Source organism: Eulemur rufifrons, chromosome 19 (genome assembly GCF_041146395.1).
Source record: "Eulemur rufifrons isolate Redbay chromosome 19, OSU_ERuf_1, whole genome shotgun sequence".
Classification (NCBI taxonomy): Eukaryota; Metazoa; Chordata; class Mammalia; order Primates; family Lemuridae; genus Eulemur; species Eulemur rufifrons.
This window is the reverse complement of record NC_091001.1, coordinates 45397365-45417436: the sequence shown is the minus strand read 5'-3', so window position 1 is coordinate 45417436 and position 20072 is coordinate 45397365. Positions and strand designations below refer to the sequence as shown.

Below are 20072 nucleotides of genomic sequence, written 5' to 3'. Positions count from 1 at the left end.
CTCTGGGTCTCTTCCAGAAACAGGAGGCTCAGTCTCTGTGGAGGCTCAGCTGGAAAGGCTTTGAGCTCAGAATAGCAATCGGGGCAACCAACAACTGACAAGAGGAGTTCCAGAGAGAACACAGACAGGAGATGGTGGAGAGGGATGATCAGCAAAATACCCCAGAAGTGAAGATAAGGGTCTTTCCTAACCAGACCCCTGGGTAAGTAGCACAATAGAAAGAAAAGATCCACTAAGGGCTTCATCAGGGAATGTTACAACTCTAAGACAAAGTGAAGAAAAGCAGGTCACTTGCTAGTGAATTGGACTGGCATCCTCCTTCTCAAGAGCAACTGGGAATTCAAAGGAAATATATCAATGACTTCAAAATTACAACAGGAATTATTTTCCTCTATTAATTCTGTATCTAGCCAAACTACCTCAAGGTGAGGGTGGAAAAAATGGCATTTTCAGACATGCAAGTCCCAGGGAGTTAGTGGAGGATGGGCTCCACGCCAAAGAGAAGGAGCACAAGGAAAAAAAGGACCTGGGCTCCAGGAAACAGGAGCTGTACTGCAGGAGGAGGAGGGGACCCCAGAATAGGGGTGAAGATCAGTCCTAATAACTCCATCATTGTGAGAGGAGATGCACATGTTCCTTTAGAGTTTAGGGAAAAATGAGTGATGGATACTTAGGAAACTATTAAATTCAGGAAAATAAAAAATCTAATAAAGAAGAGCTATGGTTTGAATGTTCCCTCCAAAACTCAGGCTGAAACTTAATCCCCAGTGTAGCACTATGGAGAGGCGGGGCCTTTAAGAGGTGATTAGATCATAAGGGCTCTGCCCTCATGAGTGGATTAATCAATTCTGGGATTAATGGATGAATGGGTTATCATGGGAATGGGACCGATGGCTTTATAAGAGGAAGAGAGACCTCGCCATGTGATGCCCTGTGCAGAGTCCCCACTGGCAAGAAGGCCCTCACCAGATGGGGCTCCCCAACCTTGGACTTCCCAGCCTCTATAACTGTGAGAAATACATTCCTTCATAAATTACCTCGTTTCAGGTATTCTGTTATAAAGCAACCAAAAACAGACTAAGACAAGAAGTAAAATATAATTATAGTATATTACATGACTCAGCTGAAAACAGAATTTCCTTAGCCGCAAAAAAATGTGAACCCTGAGTATCGATTTAACCACAGCTATGACTAACACTGTATTAGATTAACACACCATACTAGAGACTGGCACACCCCTACAAACCTACGAAGGCTTGCATATGGATTAAATATCTCTGGAAAGACACTCAAGAGATGGGTAACCTCAGCTCCCCATAGGGAGAGGGCTGGGGCTGAAATGGAGAAGAGAATTTTTGAACAGTTGGAATGCTTATCATGTGTAGACACTACTTTTAAAAAAATGGTAAAAAAAACCTCATCAGATTTTGCTCAAATATAAACATCTGAATCAGGGAGGATGAAAGAAATGATACAGACTCAGCCAGGATGTCTAGACAGGAACTACCAGGCCACAGCTGTAGGGCCAGCAGCTGCAAAAGCCCATCACACCAGGGCAGCATGGGCTGGGTCAGCCTGGGGACATCCTACACACACACAGCGTGTCTCCGACCCTCAGTCCTACTACCACCGGGCTGGCCTGCTCGGAAATGGCTCATACATAGCAGTGCAGCTCAGCTCTAGAGTGTTCTTAAAAGAAAAAAAAAAAAAAGACAAATATTGTATGATAGTACCTATATAAGCTATCCAGAGTAGTCAAACTCATAGAGAAAGGAAGGAGAGCAGTGGGGGCGAGGGGCTGGGGAGAGGGAGGAATGGGAGTTATTGTTTCATGGTACAGAGTTGCAATTCGGGAGGATGAAAAAGTTGCACAAATGGACGGTGGTGACGGTGGTACAACAATGTGAATGCACTTAATGCCACTGAATTGTACACTCAAAAAGCTTAAAAAGGTGAATTTTATGTTATGTATTTTACCAAATAAAACAATGAAAAACAAAAAAAATTTAAAGAAATACAGAGATCCACTGACAAGCTTCCTGGTTTCACCTGCCACAGTTCACACGGTGCCGACAGGACCTAAGGGATAACCCAAGCACACGGAGCTCTGAGCTGAAAGGAAGCACATTACAGAGTGTCAGGTACTGGGGGTTAGTAACAGCTTAGAAATTGGGCTCCTATTTTCTAGATTCCACTTTTGTTGTCACCAAGAGCAGCAGGACAAAGAACTGGCAACAGGCGTTGGTGTGGGGACACAGCGGAGAGCCCGCAGGGGGCCTGCAGACACAGCATCTCTGAGCCAGGAGAGCACAGGATTTCAGGGGGCCCAAACTACCCACTCAGTATCTTTACAAAGAAAATTTAATGAAAAAGTAAAATCCTTCCAGCTGTAGCCACCGGGAACCCTGCCAGAGTTTAAAGAGCAGTGGGAACCCCTAGACTAAACAGAAAACAAACAACAAATACTTTCCCTTTACCACAGATCTCCCGGTAAGTAAGTCTGCCAGTGTACAGGAGCATCAGCTGTTGTACGAGACTTGGTCTCCCTAGTCTTCCGGTGTGGTGGCTACTGCCTTTCTGGAGTGCTTTACCTGACAAGAGAGCATTTTCACCTAAGCTTGAGGGCTGTTTACAGGCTAAACTGGACATTAAAGCTAATTATATCCCACAAATTACACCCTCCTTTGGAGACGCCAGGGAAAGGTCTTGGCCAAGCAGTGTCCAGGGCCTGGCTGAATGGATGCACTATAGTTACAAGCTGAAGTGGATGCAGATGAGGCGGGTTACTGCTTAGAGCACCAAGGAGGCCAGGCCAGTGACTCAAGTCCCATAAAGGGGAGACCCCGAGCCGCTAGCAGACTCTGCGTGTTTTCTACACCTGTTAATGAAAGATGACTCCTGGCTCTATCAACAATAACAGACATCCAAATGAAACAAAATAAAAAGTGAATTATTAGCATGGAATGACCTAGCTTAACAGGCATCTGGATTAGAAGTACCACATCAGTTATTTCTTCCCTTGTATAGGTCTCCAACCTCAGCATTTGAAAAATAATTGTTATTGTTTTTCCTTTATATTTTAATTTGCATTCCTCTATATTTGCTTGTTTCACAATAGCAGATTACAGTGACATATAGGAACCTTTAAAGTATTTTGAAGACTTTAAATAATATAGGAAAATGTGAATGAAACAGACTATGGAATCATCTATGTAATAAAAGACTAATTTCATTTCAAGAATATTAAATGTATATATGCTTGGAAAAATTTTCTCACAGTTGTGGGATTATGGGCCATTGTTTCCTTCTTTGTAAGTACTCTGTATTTTACAAGTTTTTAACACATATATTATTAATACTACTAAAATAATTTTAAAATACACATACACACACACACACACACACACACACACGCGTGCGCGCGCGCACACACACACACACACACACACACATATACACCCAGGAGCTAAGACCAAGTAGTTTCAAAAATCTTTCAAGGACATGCTCACATATGATGCCAAATGTCCCTCAATCTTTCCAGAATGTGTGGGATTCATACTTAAATGTCCATGAGCTCTTACCATTTCCATCTTTCTTCCCCCCAGTTTCAATTAACGGAGGTCTGACTGTAAGACGTAGTTGCTCCTGAATGGCAAAAGTGTACTCTCCCAGTCCTGACACTGGTCCTCTTCCCCTAAATTAATACTGCATGGCTAAGTCTAAACCCTGAAGGAAACACTACCGTAGCACTTCTGCACTTGATGTTTGATTCTGCTCTTCTCCATTCTGTCCACAACGCAGGACAGGGACCAGGTCTGTCCTCCTTGTCTCAGCATCTAGCCATTCATTCAGGTACTATGCAGCCAATAAATCAGAGATTGCCTAAAACACCTTCACGAGCAAGGCTGGCCAATTTTTTTTTTTTTTTTTTTTTTTTTGAGACAGAGTCTCACTCTGTTGCCCAGGCTAGAGTGAGTGCCGTGGCGTCAGCCTAGCTCACAGCAACCTCAAACTCCTGAGCTCAAGCGATCCTCCTGTCTCAGCCTCCCGAGTAGCTGGGACTACAGGCATGCGCCACCATGCCCGGCTAATTTTTTCTATATATATTTTTAGCTGTCCATATAATTTCTTTCTATTTTTAGTAGAGGTGGGGTCTCGCTCTTGCTCAGGCTGGTCTCGAACTCCTGAGCTCAAACGATCCGCCCACCTCGGCCTCCCAGAGTGCTAGGATTACAGGCGTGAGCCACCGCGCCCGGCCAAGGCTGGCCATTTTTATAACTAATGTGTAGTTGCCTATGTGCTGTGATTTAGAAAGCGTCTCTACTCCTTGGTGTCTAAAATGATGTCACCAGTGAATGTTAAAGCTTTTCTAGTGTAAATGACTTTATCACATTCCTTTCTTCCTTTGGAAGGGGGACAGAAATATGACAGCAGGGGAAAGAGGGTGGGAAAGACGGTGTCCCAGCAATGGAAAGAGCCAGGAGTAACAGCAACCAAAGCTCTGGCACATTAAATATGCACACCTTCCAAACCACACCTTCAACTAGGACAGGTATTTAGGACCAAAGACCAGATGTTTGACCAACCTTTGTTTTTAGAATGAGGAGTTTGGGCATTTAAGTGTGGGGTGGGCTGGAGACAAGGCTTTGCATAATACGGAAGAGAAAATGTGGAACCAACATTAGGCTGAGAAAGTTAAATACACTGTTCACTATCCTGTAAGTCCTTAGCAACTCACAATTCCATTGCACTTAAAGGATGAACAAGGCTAGACACGGTGGCTCACGCCTGTAATCCTAGCACTTCGGGAGGCTGAGGATGGCAGGATTACTTGAGGCCAGGAGTTTGAGAACAGCCTGAGCAAGAACGAGACCCTGTCTCTACAAAAAGTAGAAAAATTAGCTAGGCATGGTGGTGCACCTGTAGTCTCAGCTACTCCGGAGGCTGAGGCAGGAGGATTGCTTGTGCCCAGGAATTTGAGGTTGCAGTGAGCTACGATGATGCCACTGCACTCTAGTCCAAGTGACAGAGCAAGATTCTAACTCAAAAATAAATAAATAAATAAAAAGTAAAGGATGAGTAAAGGTACAAACTGTGGGATCCTCAACTGGAGACCTCATCATTTTCAAAATTCATGTAAATTCTGCCCATTCTTATGAGAATTTCTGTATGTAATAAGAATACCTTATGCAAAAATGCTCCCATGACCTAACTCAAAATACTATGTGTTTCTCTCTAGAGTTCTTCTGACCCCTTTCAATATATAGACATCTGTATTCTGTATTCTGATCCCCTCATAGGATTTTATTAGCACATTCCCTTGAATAAACGTGATCCATATAGACATTGTTAATGGCAACTCTGACAAAATTTCAGGCTAATCAGTTCTTAATAAAATTACATACAGGCCGGGCGTGGTGGCTCACGCCTGTAATCCTAGCACTCTGGGAGGCCGAGGTGGGCGGATCGTTTGAGCTCAGGAGTTCGAGACCAGCCTGAGCAAGAGCGAGACCCCACCTCTACTAAAAATAGAAAGAAATTATATGGACAGCTAAAAAATATATATAGAAAAAAAATTAGCCGGGCATAGTGGCACATGCCTGTAGTCCCAGCTACTCCGGAGGCTGAGACAGGAGGATCGCTTGAGCTCAGGAGTTTGAGGTTGCTGTGAGCTAGGCTGACGCCACGGCACTCACTCTAGCCTGGGCAACAGAGTGAGACTCTGTCTCAAAAAAAAAAAATAAAATAAAATAAAATTACATACAGTGAAAGCCTAGAACTATTTTTTAACTCTTCAGTGTTCCTAGGAACCAAGTGGATTTCCTTAGGGTCCCAGAGATGTGAGAAGAGAGGACACTGCAGGTGTGCAAGTCAGGCTCCCTGTTCGAATGTGACTAGCTCTCTGTCCAGTGACCCTACTCACTGGGCCTTCAGGGTCTTCATCTAAAAGACAACAAGTTTAGGGCCTCCAGCATCCTTCTCTCTCGACAAGAAATTATACAAATACTTATAATCTTGATTAAGTCCCTATCATTTATTTCACTGAATCACTACAGCTACTGTGATACCTGAACATTATCTTAATAAAGTTGAAGAATATCATAAAGGCAGATTTGCTATCATCCTATATACTATCCAATTCAGCTGACTGTCCATCATTTGCAAAAAACTCTGATCACTAAATTTGCTTTAAGACTTAGTTTGGAAGTCAAATAAGATTTTTCTCCTTTAGAATGAGTTTACGTATAATAAGCTGAATACATGCAAAAGAATAAATTCTACTCTAAAGTTCTCAAACTATCACCCAGGTCACTTTCTGAACTCTAAAGGCACAAGTCCAAAACAAGACACCGACTAATCTAAGTTTGAAAAAACACACTGACTACTCTAAGTTTAAAAACTCTCCAATTTAAGTCCTGTGAACATCTCATGGCACCCTAGAGCAGAACTGGAGCTGGCCGTCACCGGATCCACACCCACCTCTTTCTTGGAAAGGCGGCTGAGAGATGCAGCAGTTCACCCATGGTTCCCACGCCGGCCAAGCCTGAGAGACAGCAGGGCTGTGCTCCCCTCCTAAGTGACACTCGATGAGACCCAGGTGCCAGCTTTCTGTCCTTTAATCCTGCAGTCCCCAACTTCCAGGCCACGGACCGGTACCAGTCTGTGGCCTTTAGGAACTGGGCCCCACAGCAGTAGGTGAGCAGCAGGCAAGTGAGCAAGGCTTCATCTGTATTTACAGCTGCTCCCCATCACTTGCATCGCTGCCTGAGCTCCGCCTCCTGTCAGATCAGGGGTGGCATTAGATTCTCACAGGAGCATGAACCCTACCATAAACTGCACATGTGAGGGATCTGGGTTGCGTGCTCCTTATGAGAATCTAATGCCTGATGATCTGAGGTGGAGCTGAGGCAGTGATGCTAGCCCTGGGGAGTAGCTGCAAATACAGATTATCATAAGCAATACACTTCGGGTATCACTGTCTCCCATCACCTCCAGATGGGACTGTCTACTTGCAGAAAAACAAGCTGAGGGCTCCCACTGATTCTGCATTGTGGTGAGCTATGTAATTATTTCATTATCTATTACAATGTAATAATAATAGAAATAGAATGCACAATAAATGTAATGTGCCTAAATCATCCTGAAACAGCCCCTCCCCCCGCCACCGGTCTGTGGAAAAATTGTCTTCCTTGAAACTGGTCCCTGGTACCAAAAAGGTTGAGGATCGCTACTTTAAACCTTAAAATTACCCCTCATTCACTTATTATTAAATGGTGATTTTACTTCTGTCGTGTCTTCTACATCTGTTTTTTGTAATTGATGTAGAAAAAAATCTATTCAAATCTCCTGAGTGGTCTTAGTCACTGGCTGAGAATGGCAGCCCAAGAGACCCAGCCAGAGCTTAAATTAACCAAGGGAAAGTGTGGAAAGTGGATTCTTTGCCTTGAGGCTGAGGGGTCATCCACTGACCAAGCCTATAACCAGGGGGGAAAATACAAAAAAAGGCACATCTTGTGGAAGGGATGACACAGAAAACCCTAACTGGCATCGTTAGGCCTGTGGTAACTTCGAGATGGTTTTCTGACAAGGAAACGTAGAATGATTCTCTAAAAGGCAGACCACAGTATGGGACTGCTCCAAGGATCGTGTCAGAGAAAGTGAAAATGCAGCAGATCAAAGAGGCATCACAGAGAAAATGTTCTCACTTCGACTCTGTGTGGCTCTGACCTCATTTTGAGCTTTTTACAACCACAGGCTGACCCAATTCTAACACTGTACACGTAAAGAAGTCCTGACGCAAAAACAAAAACAGAAAGACAAAAAACCTCCCAGCTGAGAGGAAAGAGTGGAGAATACAAAAGGAGTGGAGAGAGGAAAAGCAGCTGCCTCCCGTCTGCAGCACTGTGAGACCAACTGCTCCATCTCTGGGGGGATGGAGGATTCCGGATCCGTGTCCTGGCTGAGGGCTGCCTCCTTTCCTGAGACTGTAGACCCTCCACCTTCCCCTGCTCCAGTGCACATGAGGGCTACATCGGTGCCGTGACTCACAGCAGCAGGGAGACTGGAGAGAGGTGGAAGGCAGGGCCATAGGGAGAAGGAAGGGAGGGAGGATGACCAGTTTTAAAAGCCCCACCCCCACGGGGTGATTTTGATGTCTCCTCACACCCTGTCAGAAACACTGTTTCCACTCATTGGTAGAGCTCTTGCGTCTTGGTGGACCTGCTATGACCTGTAGGTCAGGTGCGAAGAAGCCCCCAGCTCCCAGAGTATCTATTAACCAACAGTTCCAGTGGGGCCAAGCCCAGTTTAAGAAGCCAACAACACAGAATGTCAGTATTCACCTAACTCTAAAGGGACCAGGGGGTTGCTTAAAAGAGAAAATAGGAGGCTGCTTTTGCTTTTGAGGCAGCATGAGCATAAGGACATTAAAAAAGAAAGGAAGAAAGAACACATACCTGAAGGAGGCGATTATTGCTGTAACTTCATCATCTGGATAAAACTGTGTAACTGCGTGATGTGCCCCAAGCAACTCCTTCCCATCTTTCCACCAAGAAATTGTGGTGTCCTGGTACCTATTAGGTACATTGATTGAACAATTAAATTTGACATCCTTATGTTCAGAAAGTACTATGTGTCCAACCGTGTGATTAAATGCAATAGGTGGCAGGAGCTTCGACTCGGTGGAGGTCACCTGGGGGACGACTGCGTTTCCAGCATGTGGTCTTCCAGGCTGGGTTGGTGAAAACATCAAGGCAGGCTGGTGCCCGCTGGTGTGGGGAAAGGAAAGTGGCATGTGGTCATCTTGTAGGCTCCTTGGCAAAGGTCGTGGGAATGTCAGGTGGGCCTTGGTTTCTTCTGTCCCCTCAGCGATAGCTGTAAAACAGAACACCCAATTTTTAGCCTTTTAAATAATAAAGAAGAATGTTTTCCAACTTTTAGGCCATGATGAGAGATAAGTAGAGAATCCTCAAAGCACTCAGAAAAGATGAGCAGAATTCACTTAACGTACATGTCTAGACATATGTTCTCATCCACCAGCTCGTTCATTTGTTCACTTGCCTCAGAAAGAGTGCTTAAGAAGTATAACTCCCCCCAGACAAAAACAAAAATATCTTTAATGTTGACTCATTCTGAGTCCTTCATACCCAACTCAACAGCAAAACAGGAAGGTGATGGCACAGGAGGGCTCGAGGAGGGCTCACTTTGCTCACTGTCTGTTCAGTCACAGACTATGCCACAAATTTGGCCAAGAGGCTTCAAAAGGCTGCTAACAGTCGCAAAGAGATGAGTTTACAATTTCTGTGCTTCAACAAAAAAAATGTGCTTTATCTTACCAGCTATAGAATGACTTGGAAGTTCTAGCAAAATCCCTACCTGATGGAATAAACTTGCAATTGTTTATTTTTTATTTTTATTTTTTGAGACAGAATCTTGCTCTGTCACCCAGGTTAGAGTGCTGCATCCTCAGCCTCGCTCACAGCAACCTCAAACTCCTGGGCTCAAGTGATCCTCCTGCCTCAGCCTCCCGAGTAGCTGGGACTACAGGCACAAGCCACCACACCCAGCCAATTTCCTTTATTTTTAGTAGAGACGGGGTTTTGCTCTTGCTCAGGCTGGTCTCAAACTCCTGAGCTCAAGCAATCCTCCTGCTTTGGCCTCCCAGAGTGCTAGGATTACAGGCATGAGCCACAGTGCCCAGCCTGGGAATGTTTTTAATTTATCTGGCCCACACAAGTATTTCTAAAAATATAGGCTCACAGTAGTTGTACTTTTAGCTTTTTTAATGGCATTTTGGGAGCATACGTTCTATGCTGGTTATTATTTATTCAAATACATTGGCAGCAAGCAGGTGAGGCAGGCAGGTAAGAAAGACATAGACCCAGCATTCTGCACTGTGGTTTAGAGACTGAGGGTACACAGCAGGGACCCTGCCCTGCTCAAGGGCTGGCCTCCTGCCATGCTCAGGACGTCACACCCTCCTGGGGTCCTGGGTGTGAGTGTGCAGGGAGTAGGGTGGTCTCTGCTTAGGGTTCTGCCAGATTTAGCAAATAGCACAGGATGCCCAGTTAAACTTGAATTTCAGATAACAAATTATTTTTAGTATGAATATTCAGCTAAGGACTTAACTGGCTGATGGAATGTACAAGTGGGCTCTCTAGGGGCAGAAGTGAGGGCATCTGGGAGTTTTTCCTCTAGCTTCCTCCCTGCCAAGCCACTCTGGACTGCAGGTGTGTGCCCCAGCTGAAGGCCAGGGCTCCTGTCTGGGAGCCCTCTCCACACAGCTCTCTCTTTTTCCAGGAACTGCTCCCTCTCGGGGCCCTTGGGAACTGCCTCCTTAGGGAGTCAGGATGAAGGTCAGGGAAGGACATGAGGTTTCACTATAAGGATCCAGGAAAGACTTGCTACTTTGCCTTCGCCTGAGGTCTGGGTGGGTGTGGGAGTGCAGGGCCCTGTGGGTTTCGAGAGGGCTATGTGGGTCAGCTGTGGGCAGGAGTGAGCCCAGTGGTCCAGACAGATGAGTGTGCTTTGATGGGAGCATTCAGTTATTCCAGGGAGTGGCGCTCAGGGTGACTACAGACAGGGGCTCTTGCCTCTCCTGCCACCCACAGCCTGCACGCCAGGCAAACCTCCTTCACAGGGTGGGCCTGTGCTCTCTGTAGGGGGGAGGGTCTCAGTCCCTGGGTCCCATTCAGCTCCCCCGTCTTCCTCTGGTGATGCTTCCTGCGGTAACGAATGTTCTGGCTGTTTATCTCATGCCTGCAGAGCCCCCTCAAGGGTGCTCTATTTATTTCTACAGGCTTTGAAGCCTTTACAATTTGCCTTTGCCATTTGGCTGGGCAAACTTCCCTGCAGTTCTTCCTATTCATTGAGCTCCACAGGACTGAGGAGTCAGAGGTTTTGTTCAAATAACTATTTTTTTTTTCCTTTTAAATATAGGTCTCTTTCATAGAAGGCAAAAAGTGAAAATGGAAGAAGCAAATAATGCTTTCTTGGTTCGCTTAATTTAATTTACTCAAGAACATTTAAAAATTTTAATTATAAAGGTAACACAAGCTTGTGAAAAAATTAAAATATTTATTGATGCATATGCAGTATAAAATACAAACCTGTTTTGCAATCCTAACCAGCAAGGTAACCCCTGATTACAATTTGGAGTATAACCTTCAGTTTTCTATGAGCCAAGCTCTCACTGAACAAACTGCTAAATGGGTAGAGGCAAGGCCACCCACTTGGGTGACATCACTGAAGTCAGGCAGCAGACAAACCCAGCCTGTAATTACACAACACTCTGCATGGTTTAAAAGATAACTGATCTCCACAATTTGATTTGCCAGAAGTTGCCAGAATGATTCGATTGCCAACAAATATTTATATAGCATCTCCTGGGTTGAAGATTTGCTACAACAGTCTAATGGGATAAAGAAAGGGACTGGTTTCAGGAGCAGAGGCACAGAAGGTCCCAGGAGGTAAAGGGGAGATGGGACATGGCTACCTGGGGGTAGGCAGGGGAGGCCTTCCCTGACAACACCCATAGTTAGCACTCCCAGGTTAGGTGCTGGGACCCCTTCCTTTTGTAATACCACTTGTGGTTACTCATCTAGTTCTTTGCCCCATGAGGCCCACCACCTACATTACAGCCAGTATGTAGGAGGTGCTCAAAATAGGCCTGTTGAATGAGTAAAGTCATGGATCTCAGGGGGGATGGGGAGGGTGGTCAGGGTTGCCAGGGGCAGAGGTGGTGGGAAACTGGAGAGAAAGGAAGTGGCCTTACTAGTTCGGTCACAGCAATTTAGCTGTACAGTAGAGCTCCTCTGCTGGAACAAACTGGAACTGGGCTGAATGTGGACAGCCCTGAGTCTCAGCTGGGACAGGAGGAATTCCTAGGTTTCTGAGCAGGGAGGGAGAGGATCAGAGCTGCGCTGGATGAGGGGCATTCTGGCACCAACTTCAGGCTGAATGAGGAGAAAAAGAGCAGGAAGCAGGAAAGTACCAGGAAAGTGCTGACAACCTAACTACAGGGGTGGCCAGGAAGTAGGAAGGATGAGAGAGACAGAGAAGGGCTGACAGCCACGGTGTCCTCACTGCGGCCAGCATCTCACAAGAGAAAGTTCGACACCAGCTATCTAGGAAGGATGTAATCTCAGCAAAAATGAGAGTTTTCCGAAGTGAACAGTTGGTGGCTGCTGCAGCTTCAGTGTTCACACAGGGAAGACGGTGACGGTAACAATGGAGCCTGACAGTGTTGCTGGTAGGAATAAAGGAGTTATTACTATGTCTGGACCACAGTGAACACTCAACACCTGTTAGCTCTTACATTTTTATTATTTTATCATTTGATTATGAGCCAGTGAACACCTTCGATGGTCCAGCACTTGAGAACTGCTGATTGACAGGAGGTGGTCCTGAGGTTGGATACCCCTCCCCCGCAGGGTTGGTGAGGTTCACGGGACACTGCACAACTTTGGGGGGTGGTACTGCCGCTCACATCATCGTCTGTGTGAATGGTCCCCTAGGGCTGTGCAATATAACCTCACCAGCCCTATGTGGGGGCCTTGGCTGATTATGGAAAATATGAAAAAAGGCAAAATAAAAACTATTCCAAGGTTTTGGACCTAAGGGTTGGGGCAACGATGAATCAGAAATCACATTTTTAAGCTGCTGATTTTTCATTGTTTCAACTACTTCTGTTGTATAATGTACCCTCCCCTCTCCATTTTTCCCCACGGACACGGAATACTTTCAAAATTATTTATTGGGTTGTGATGGGGGATGAGTTCAGACCAAAATGGATTACCCACACCAAAGACTTAATGCCAATGTGGTCCTTTCTACATTGCACACATGGAAAAATGGGGTGTCTCTGCTGTAATTTGGGTGGAATTCACAAGAAATCTTCACCTTCCCCTTTCCATCTTCTTCCAGGGTTGTTTCCTTGTGTGGACTGGATAAACACCCAGAGGGGAAGTTCAGCTCTACATAGTGAGTGCTGCTAACAGCCTCCCGCTCAGGCCCCAGAACAGCCACCCAGCTGCTGCGGCAGCTGCAGGTGCCAACTCCAGGGGCCACTCCTGTCCAGTCCCGGAGCTGTGTGGTGAAGTGCCCCTGCCCTGTGCCCACGCTTCCAGTCACCACTCAGCCCTGGATTTCAAACATTGACTTCTTATAGTCAGGGACTTTGTCTCCATCACCTTCCTCCAGTGCCCAGCACAGGGACAGGCCCATGGGCTGTGATGAGCAAATATTTGTTTATGTACCGTCCATTGTTCCATGTGGGTTTGCCCTGTTTTTCTGAACACATTTACCTGTCGCTCCCTTGAAGGCTGGAGGTGGCATTCGCTGGACCCAGCATCATGCACAGCATGGAGCTGACCCACAGTCAACATCTACGGCATAAACGGGTGTGACGTGCATAGGGTCCTGGAGGGTAAGAGAGGTGGTCCAGGCAAGCACACTGCTGTGGCTGTGAGGGGGAGCTTGCTGGGATGATTGGTTCCACTACTAGCAGCTGCAGTGGCTCAGACATTTAGGGATTTTTGTGAATAGTCTCTGAGACTCAAAATTGGTCAATTAGGGGATGCTAGTTAAGAACCCATTTTCTATGTGATCAACTAGTACATCCCACTCTTAAATCACAAATATCTGCTGAGCACAGTGTGTGATGGCAGGTGGGCTGGTAGGCAGTGCTACCCAGTGGTCACCCACCAGCTGTGCAGAGGGCCAAGGCCCACCCAGCCTTCCCTGACTCGAGGTATGCCCTCAGGAAAGCTCTTTAACCTCCCTGAACCCCTGTGAGGACACGAGGACCTCAGCAGTTGCAGCTGACAGGTACAGGGCCCAGCAGTGCACTCCACAGATATTGACATGGCTGTTATCGGCTTGCATCTGAACTCTGGCCTGTTGGTCACCTGAAGTAGGACTTTCTGAGGCCAGGGCTGGGCCCTGTGGAAATGAGAGCTGAGCCTAATCAGTGATGTCTATCGTGGACATTGCATGGAGAACGGCAGTACCGGAGCAACATAACCACGAGCCTCGGCTCTAAGGATATCTCAGTCTCTCTGGGGTTGGCCTCTACAGGCCTTTCCTAACATGAGAGCCTTTTGATTTTCTTGAAGCTGGTGATCACAGCCCAAGGTGGACAAAGGAGGCGTCAGCAGCTGAAATTGCAGGTCCCAGAGCAGTGAGTGGGGTGGCAGCAAGCAACCTCCCTTGTCCCAGGGTCCCTCCACGCTGTGGGAAGATGGAGGGTGCTGGTGAGTGAGCCCTGTTTGATTCCATCCCACCCTTGGGTGTCATGTGCCATCTGCCTGCTTTATGATCCTGGGCACCTGGGAAGGGAGAGGGTAGCCCCTTGGCCACAGCTGGAGTAAGGGCAGCCCTGACATGCCAGCCCGAGGGACCTACTCCCCCTGCTCCTTCTACTCCTTTCTCAGGAATAAAAATGGACAGAGGCATCAACTGAGCTCTCTGAAGTTCAGCCTCAAAATTAAGAGGCCTAGAGGAGACTGCAAGAGTGTGGACTTACACTTGAGCTCCTAAGGGTTCTTTGTTTCCCGCCCTGTGGCACACATGTGAGGTCTACATGGGCACATGGCGCTCAAGCGGGCGCCGGGAGGATGTGCTCTGCCCGGCAGTGCAGGGAGGTCTCCTCTCGGGCCTGCTGCCTGCAGGCAGGATTTGCCACCAAGCAGCCCGCCTGCAGGTGGGAGGAGAAAGGCCTCCAGGGGGTGGGTTCGTGGTTTAGAGAAAGGCTTTTACACCTGGAATCTTGCTGATGTCCTGTCCCTGTTCTCCCACCCTCCCCAGGAAAAAGGGACGAACCGGGACCAGTGCCCCCTGCCCCTCATTGTGTGTGCACCCACTCGGCTGATATTTGAATGGTTTCCCTGGCTGGCTCCCCTGTCCCCAGGTTAAGGGCTCCCCCCACCCCTGCAGCTAGCTGAGGCCAAACCCAGAACAAACAGAAACTTTCTCCTTCTAAGTACTACTATTTGACTTTATGCAAACCTGAGGGTCTCCTAATTGATGAAGAGTGGCAACAATTCATTACAGGAAAAAACCTTCAGCTAGAGGGTTGCTTTGACTTGACTGATGAGTCCTTCGCTGGAGCGAGTGCCCTCAGACCACTTGGAGAAAGTTAAAGGAAAAAAACGATCCTTGGAGGAGAGCTGCCCAAGTTTGCCCCAAGTGTGGCACAGCCCTGCCAAGTGAACTGGGGTGCCTGGCCTCGAGTCAGCGCTGGAGAGAATGGGCCTGGGGCTCACCGGAAGGAAGGAAGTGGTCAGGGCCATGTGTGCCCGGGAAGGTCACAGCCGCCTGCAACTGGAAAAGAAAGGCCCAGAGATGCCAGACAGTGTAAAGTAAGCGAAGTTGCCTGCTACACATGGTGTTGGCAGGGTCAGATTTTTCACATGGGCCACAGCCAGCATAGAGTTGACGGAGAAAAAAATAGGACACCCCTTTACACTTGAATTTCAGATAAGCAATGAATATGCAAATATGCGGGATATACTTAGTTGAATAAATATAACTTCGTATCATTTAGTCAAAACCAGGGAGTTCATTGTTGCCTTCCCCACAGGCGGCCTCCAGGGCTGAGAGCAGGATGGGGACAGGGCCTGCAGGGGCAACGCAGACCCAGCACGCCAGGCAAGCCGTCCACCTCTCTGAGCCCTGGCTCGGTGGGCGTGAAGGGGCTGGGACCTCTGAGCAAAAACACAAGGGGCGTATCAGGGTGACCTCTCTCCTGCCTCTGGCTCCCATACACTCCTTTTGGCTCAAAAAAGTATAAGTGCCTCTCCCCTTGGCCTTGAGCACATACTCCAACAGAAGCCCCAAGGCCCCAAAGGGCTCTGAGCAGCCCCTCAAGATTCCCTTCAGCCTGGCACCCACTTTTTGACATGGGCATTTGCCTTTTTCTTGGCAGAAGTGCTTTGCAAAAGAAGCTTCCCAGGCAGACTGCAACCCTCATGTCCCTTCTGGAGGGCGGCACCAATGCGTCTAGAAGAGAGCATTCCAGAATCACTGTGACTCTTCACATCCTCTTCCAACTCTCCCACCATGCTCTCAAACCCAGCAGCACATCAGCATCTCCCAGGGAAAGTGTCTAGGCTTTTGATGCCCACATCTCACCCCAAGCTTGAATTTATTGGCCTAGGGCGCAGCTTGGGCACCAGGATTTTTTAAAATCTCCTCTAGTGACTTCCATGTGTACCCAGTGGCACGAATCGCACCCTGAGGTGGTGGGGGTTGGGGGTCCTGAGCATCCTGGCCGGGGCTCAAGAATCCCCACGCAGACGGCCCAGGTTTGAGTGCACGTGCCTTGGGAGATGGGGAGGCCACAAGGAAGGTGTGGTGAGAACAAGAACTCTGGAGTCAGCGGGGCAAGGTCAAGCCCCAGTTCAGCCACTCAGAGGCCGGATGGCCTTGCAAGTCACCTGTCCATTCAAGACTCAGTCTCCGGCCGGACGCGGTGGCTCCACGCCTGTAATCCTAACACTCTGGGAGGCCGAGGCGGGAGGATTGCTTAAGGTCAGGAGTTCTAGACTAGCCTGAGCAAGAGTGAGACCCCATCTCTACTAAAAATAGACAGAAATTATCTGGACAGCTAAAATATATATAGAAAAAAAAATTAGCCAGGCATGGTGGCGCATGCCTGTAGTCCCAGCTACTTGGGGGGCTGAGGCAGTAGGATTGCTTAAGCCCAGGAGTTTGAGGTTGCTGTGAGCTAGGCTGACGCCATGGCACTCACTCTAGCCTGGGCAACAGAGTGAGACTCTGTCTCAAAAACAAAAAAAAAAGAAAAGAAAAAAAAGAAAAAAGACTCAGTCTCCTCATCTGTCAAGACAGACAACCCCTACTTCCCTCAGAGGTAAGAGTGGACTGCTGCCCATAAGACACCATGCACGGTGCTGGCATGCACAGACACGCAATAAGCAGCAGTTATTATTTTTATAACATGAAACATCTGAACTGTCTTGTTTCAAAGGTGCAACTAGTCATGCCTGGACTATCGATGCCAAACATATGGAACTGGTTATGCTGACTTAGACATTCAACCCTTGCAGTGAAATATGAATACTGCACACAGTATAATGTTTACTTAACCAAGGGTTTTCCTCCTCTTCCCCCTCCGGCCGCATGCCAAGGGTCACAGACAGGCTCTGCAGAAACACTTTCTGGCCAGGGTTGTGAAGCAGCCTTCCCCTCTGGGGCCTGGGGTTGATTCTCCCTGAGGCCCCGCTGTGGCTTTCACGAGACCCACGGAGACTCTTAGTCGCCAGGTTTAACTCCTCCATCATGCCAGTCCCCAAAAATATGCTCCAGCCCACCAATACCTGAATTACTACTACTACAATGCTGTTCTTGGAAGGGAAAAATTATTTCCTTTCAAAATGTGACTATCTCTGGAAGACCAAACCTTAGAAAGAATAGTTTGTTAAAGTCCTCCCTAAGTGACAGAGAACAAAGGATTTCCTCCCAAAACGGGGTACATGTATTTTGCCCTATTCTTCCCACTAAATACACCTAAAAACACTGGAAATTAAATATAAAACCAAGATTTATATAACTCTGAAAGACTTAGAGTAGTCAAAATCACAGGGACCAGGAAGCAGAATGGTGGGTGCCGGGGGCTGGGGGTGGGGGAGTGGGGAGTTAGTGTTTAATGGGTGCAGAGTTTCAGTTTTACAAGATGAAAATGGTGGTGGTGATTGTTGCACAACATTATGAGTATATTTAATTCCACTGAACTCTTAAAAATGGTCAAGATGGTAAATCTTATGTTACATGTATTTTACCACAATTAAAAAGGAAAAAAATTCTGAAGGGTAGAGAGTAGCAGAGTGGCTACGGTGGTTTCCTTTTTGCCCCATATGTCCCAACTTGGAGCTGAAGAAGTTAGAAACCTGGAAATGCTGACAGGCAAAGACCAAAAAAAAAGCCTACCCTCTCCTGTCGAAGGACCACGACAGGGGCAGCCTGGCCAGACAGAACACGTTTAGATCATAAACTCTTCTAGGCAAGAGACCCAGAAAACACCACGGCCCCATCCCCACCCACACCAGCAAAGATCGTATGGGAAACCTAGACTTCCCTCTCACCAGGCTGTAATGAGGTGCCACAACTGTCCCACCAGGATGGAAGCAGAGAGGGCCTGGAGGGAGTAGAGAGCTGGGACTTTCATCCCCACAGCCTGGTGATAGTAAGCCCCACGTGGGGAGCCAGGACTTCTACCCCCACTTGGCATTAATGAAGCAATGAGGCTTCCTTTCTCCTCCCCGCTGGGGTGGTATCTGAGGCTTTCACTGCCAACCAGCAAGGCCATCCCTCTCTCTCCGCTAGTGTCAGCAGAGGCCAGGTGGGGACAGCTAGCACAGAGATGAGGCACTCCCACCCTTCCAGTAAGGGAGGGATCAGTGAAGGCCAGGTGGGGAACCAGAACTCCCATCTGACCTTTGGCCAGCAGTAACGAGGACCCCTACACACACACAGATGTCAACAAAGGCTGAGTGAGGAATCTCGCCTTATACCCCCACCAGGCAGTAACAAGGCAGCATACCCTCTTCTCTAACCAGAGCAGTTCAGAGGAAACCAGGTAAAACAGAAGATTTAACTAAGATCCAGAGTCTTATGATACCCCAAATGTCTAGGTTTCAATAAAAAAATTTTGATCTCAAACTGAATAAAATGCCAACACCAAGATGACAGAGAATTATCTGAGAAAGCTTTTAAAGAAGCAATCATAAAAATACTACAATGAACAATTACGAATATGCTCAAAACATGAAAAAATAGAAAGCTTCAGCAAAGAAATACAAAGTCTCATAAAGAAATAGAAGATGTAAAAAAATGAATCAAATGGCAATTTTAGAGCCGAAAAATACAATAACCAAAATTAAAAACTCAGTGGAAGCCAGGCACAGTGGTGCACACCTGTAGTCCCAGCTACTCGGGAGGCAGGATTGCTTGAGCCCAGGAGTGCAAGTCCAGCCTGGGCAACATAGCAAGACCCTGTCTCAAAACAAAAAACAAAAAAACAAAAAAACCCCTCAGCAGATGGGCTCAATAGTAGAATGAAAAAGGGCAGAGGAAAGAATCAGTGTACTAGAAAATAGAATAGAAAATTATTCAATCTGAACAAAAATGAGAAAAGAGACTGAAAAAAAAATGAATAGTCCCTTAGGACCTGTGGGACTATTACTAAAGATCTAAAACGCGTATCACTGGAGACCTGGAAGGATAGGAAAAAGAGGGCAAGGCCGAAAGAGTACTTAATGAAAGAATGGCTTAAAACTTCCCAAACCTGGCAAAAGATATAAACTTACAGATACAAGAATCTGAGTCAACCCCACATAAGATAATTCCCCCCCAAAAAATCCACAGCAAGATACATCATAGCCAAACTTCTGAAAACTAAAGACAAATCATTTTGAAAGCACTGAGAGTGAAATGACATCTTACTTATGGGAGAAAACAATTGAAAGACAGTGAATTTCTTGTGAGAAACCATGCAGGTTTCTCAAGTGCTGAAAGAAAAGAACCATCAGCTCAGAATGTTTCAGGAATCAAAGGGAAATAAAAATATTCTTAGATGAAGGAAAACTAAGAGAATTTATCATCAGCAGACGTACCATAAAAGAATAGCTAAAGGCAATTCTCTAAACAAAAAGTGAACAATAAAGGAAAGAAGCTTGAAATATCGGGTGGAAGGAAAAAACATGGAAAGCTAAAATATGAATCAATTCAATAGACTGTCCTCCTCCTGAGTTCTCTAAATTAGGTCTGGTGGTTGGAGAAACATTGATGTGGTTCTGTACATAAAGAGAAAATATATTAATATAAAACAATTATATTATAAATGGAGGAGGGTAAAGAGACTTAAAAGGAGATAGAGATTCTATAATTCATTTGAACTGGTAAAACATGAACACCTAACGTAACATCATCATATCATACAATAAATGTAAATGATCTAAATATACTTAGTAAAAGACAGAGATTGGCAGAGCAGACTAAAAAACATGACCCAACTATCTGCTATTTATAAGAAATTTGCTCCCAATATAATGATA

At 46.5% G+C, this 20072-nt stretch overlaps 1 protein-coding gene across 1 annotated transcript in view; it reads right to left on the bottom strand.

The window, feature by feature from the left end:
• MERTK (MER proto-oncogene, tyrosine kinase) overlaps nt 1-20072 on the bottom strand; it is a 104416-nt gene that overhangs the window by 74611 nt on the left and 9733 nt on the right. The window contains exon 2 of the mRNA XM_069494103.1: nt 8457-8874. Coding sequence (XP_069350204.1) covers nt 8457-8874 — 418 coding nt within the window. The remainder of the gene's footprint in view (nt 1-8456; nt 8875-20072) is intronic.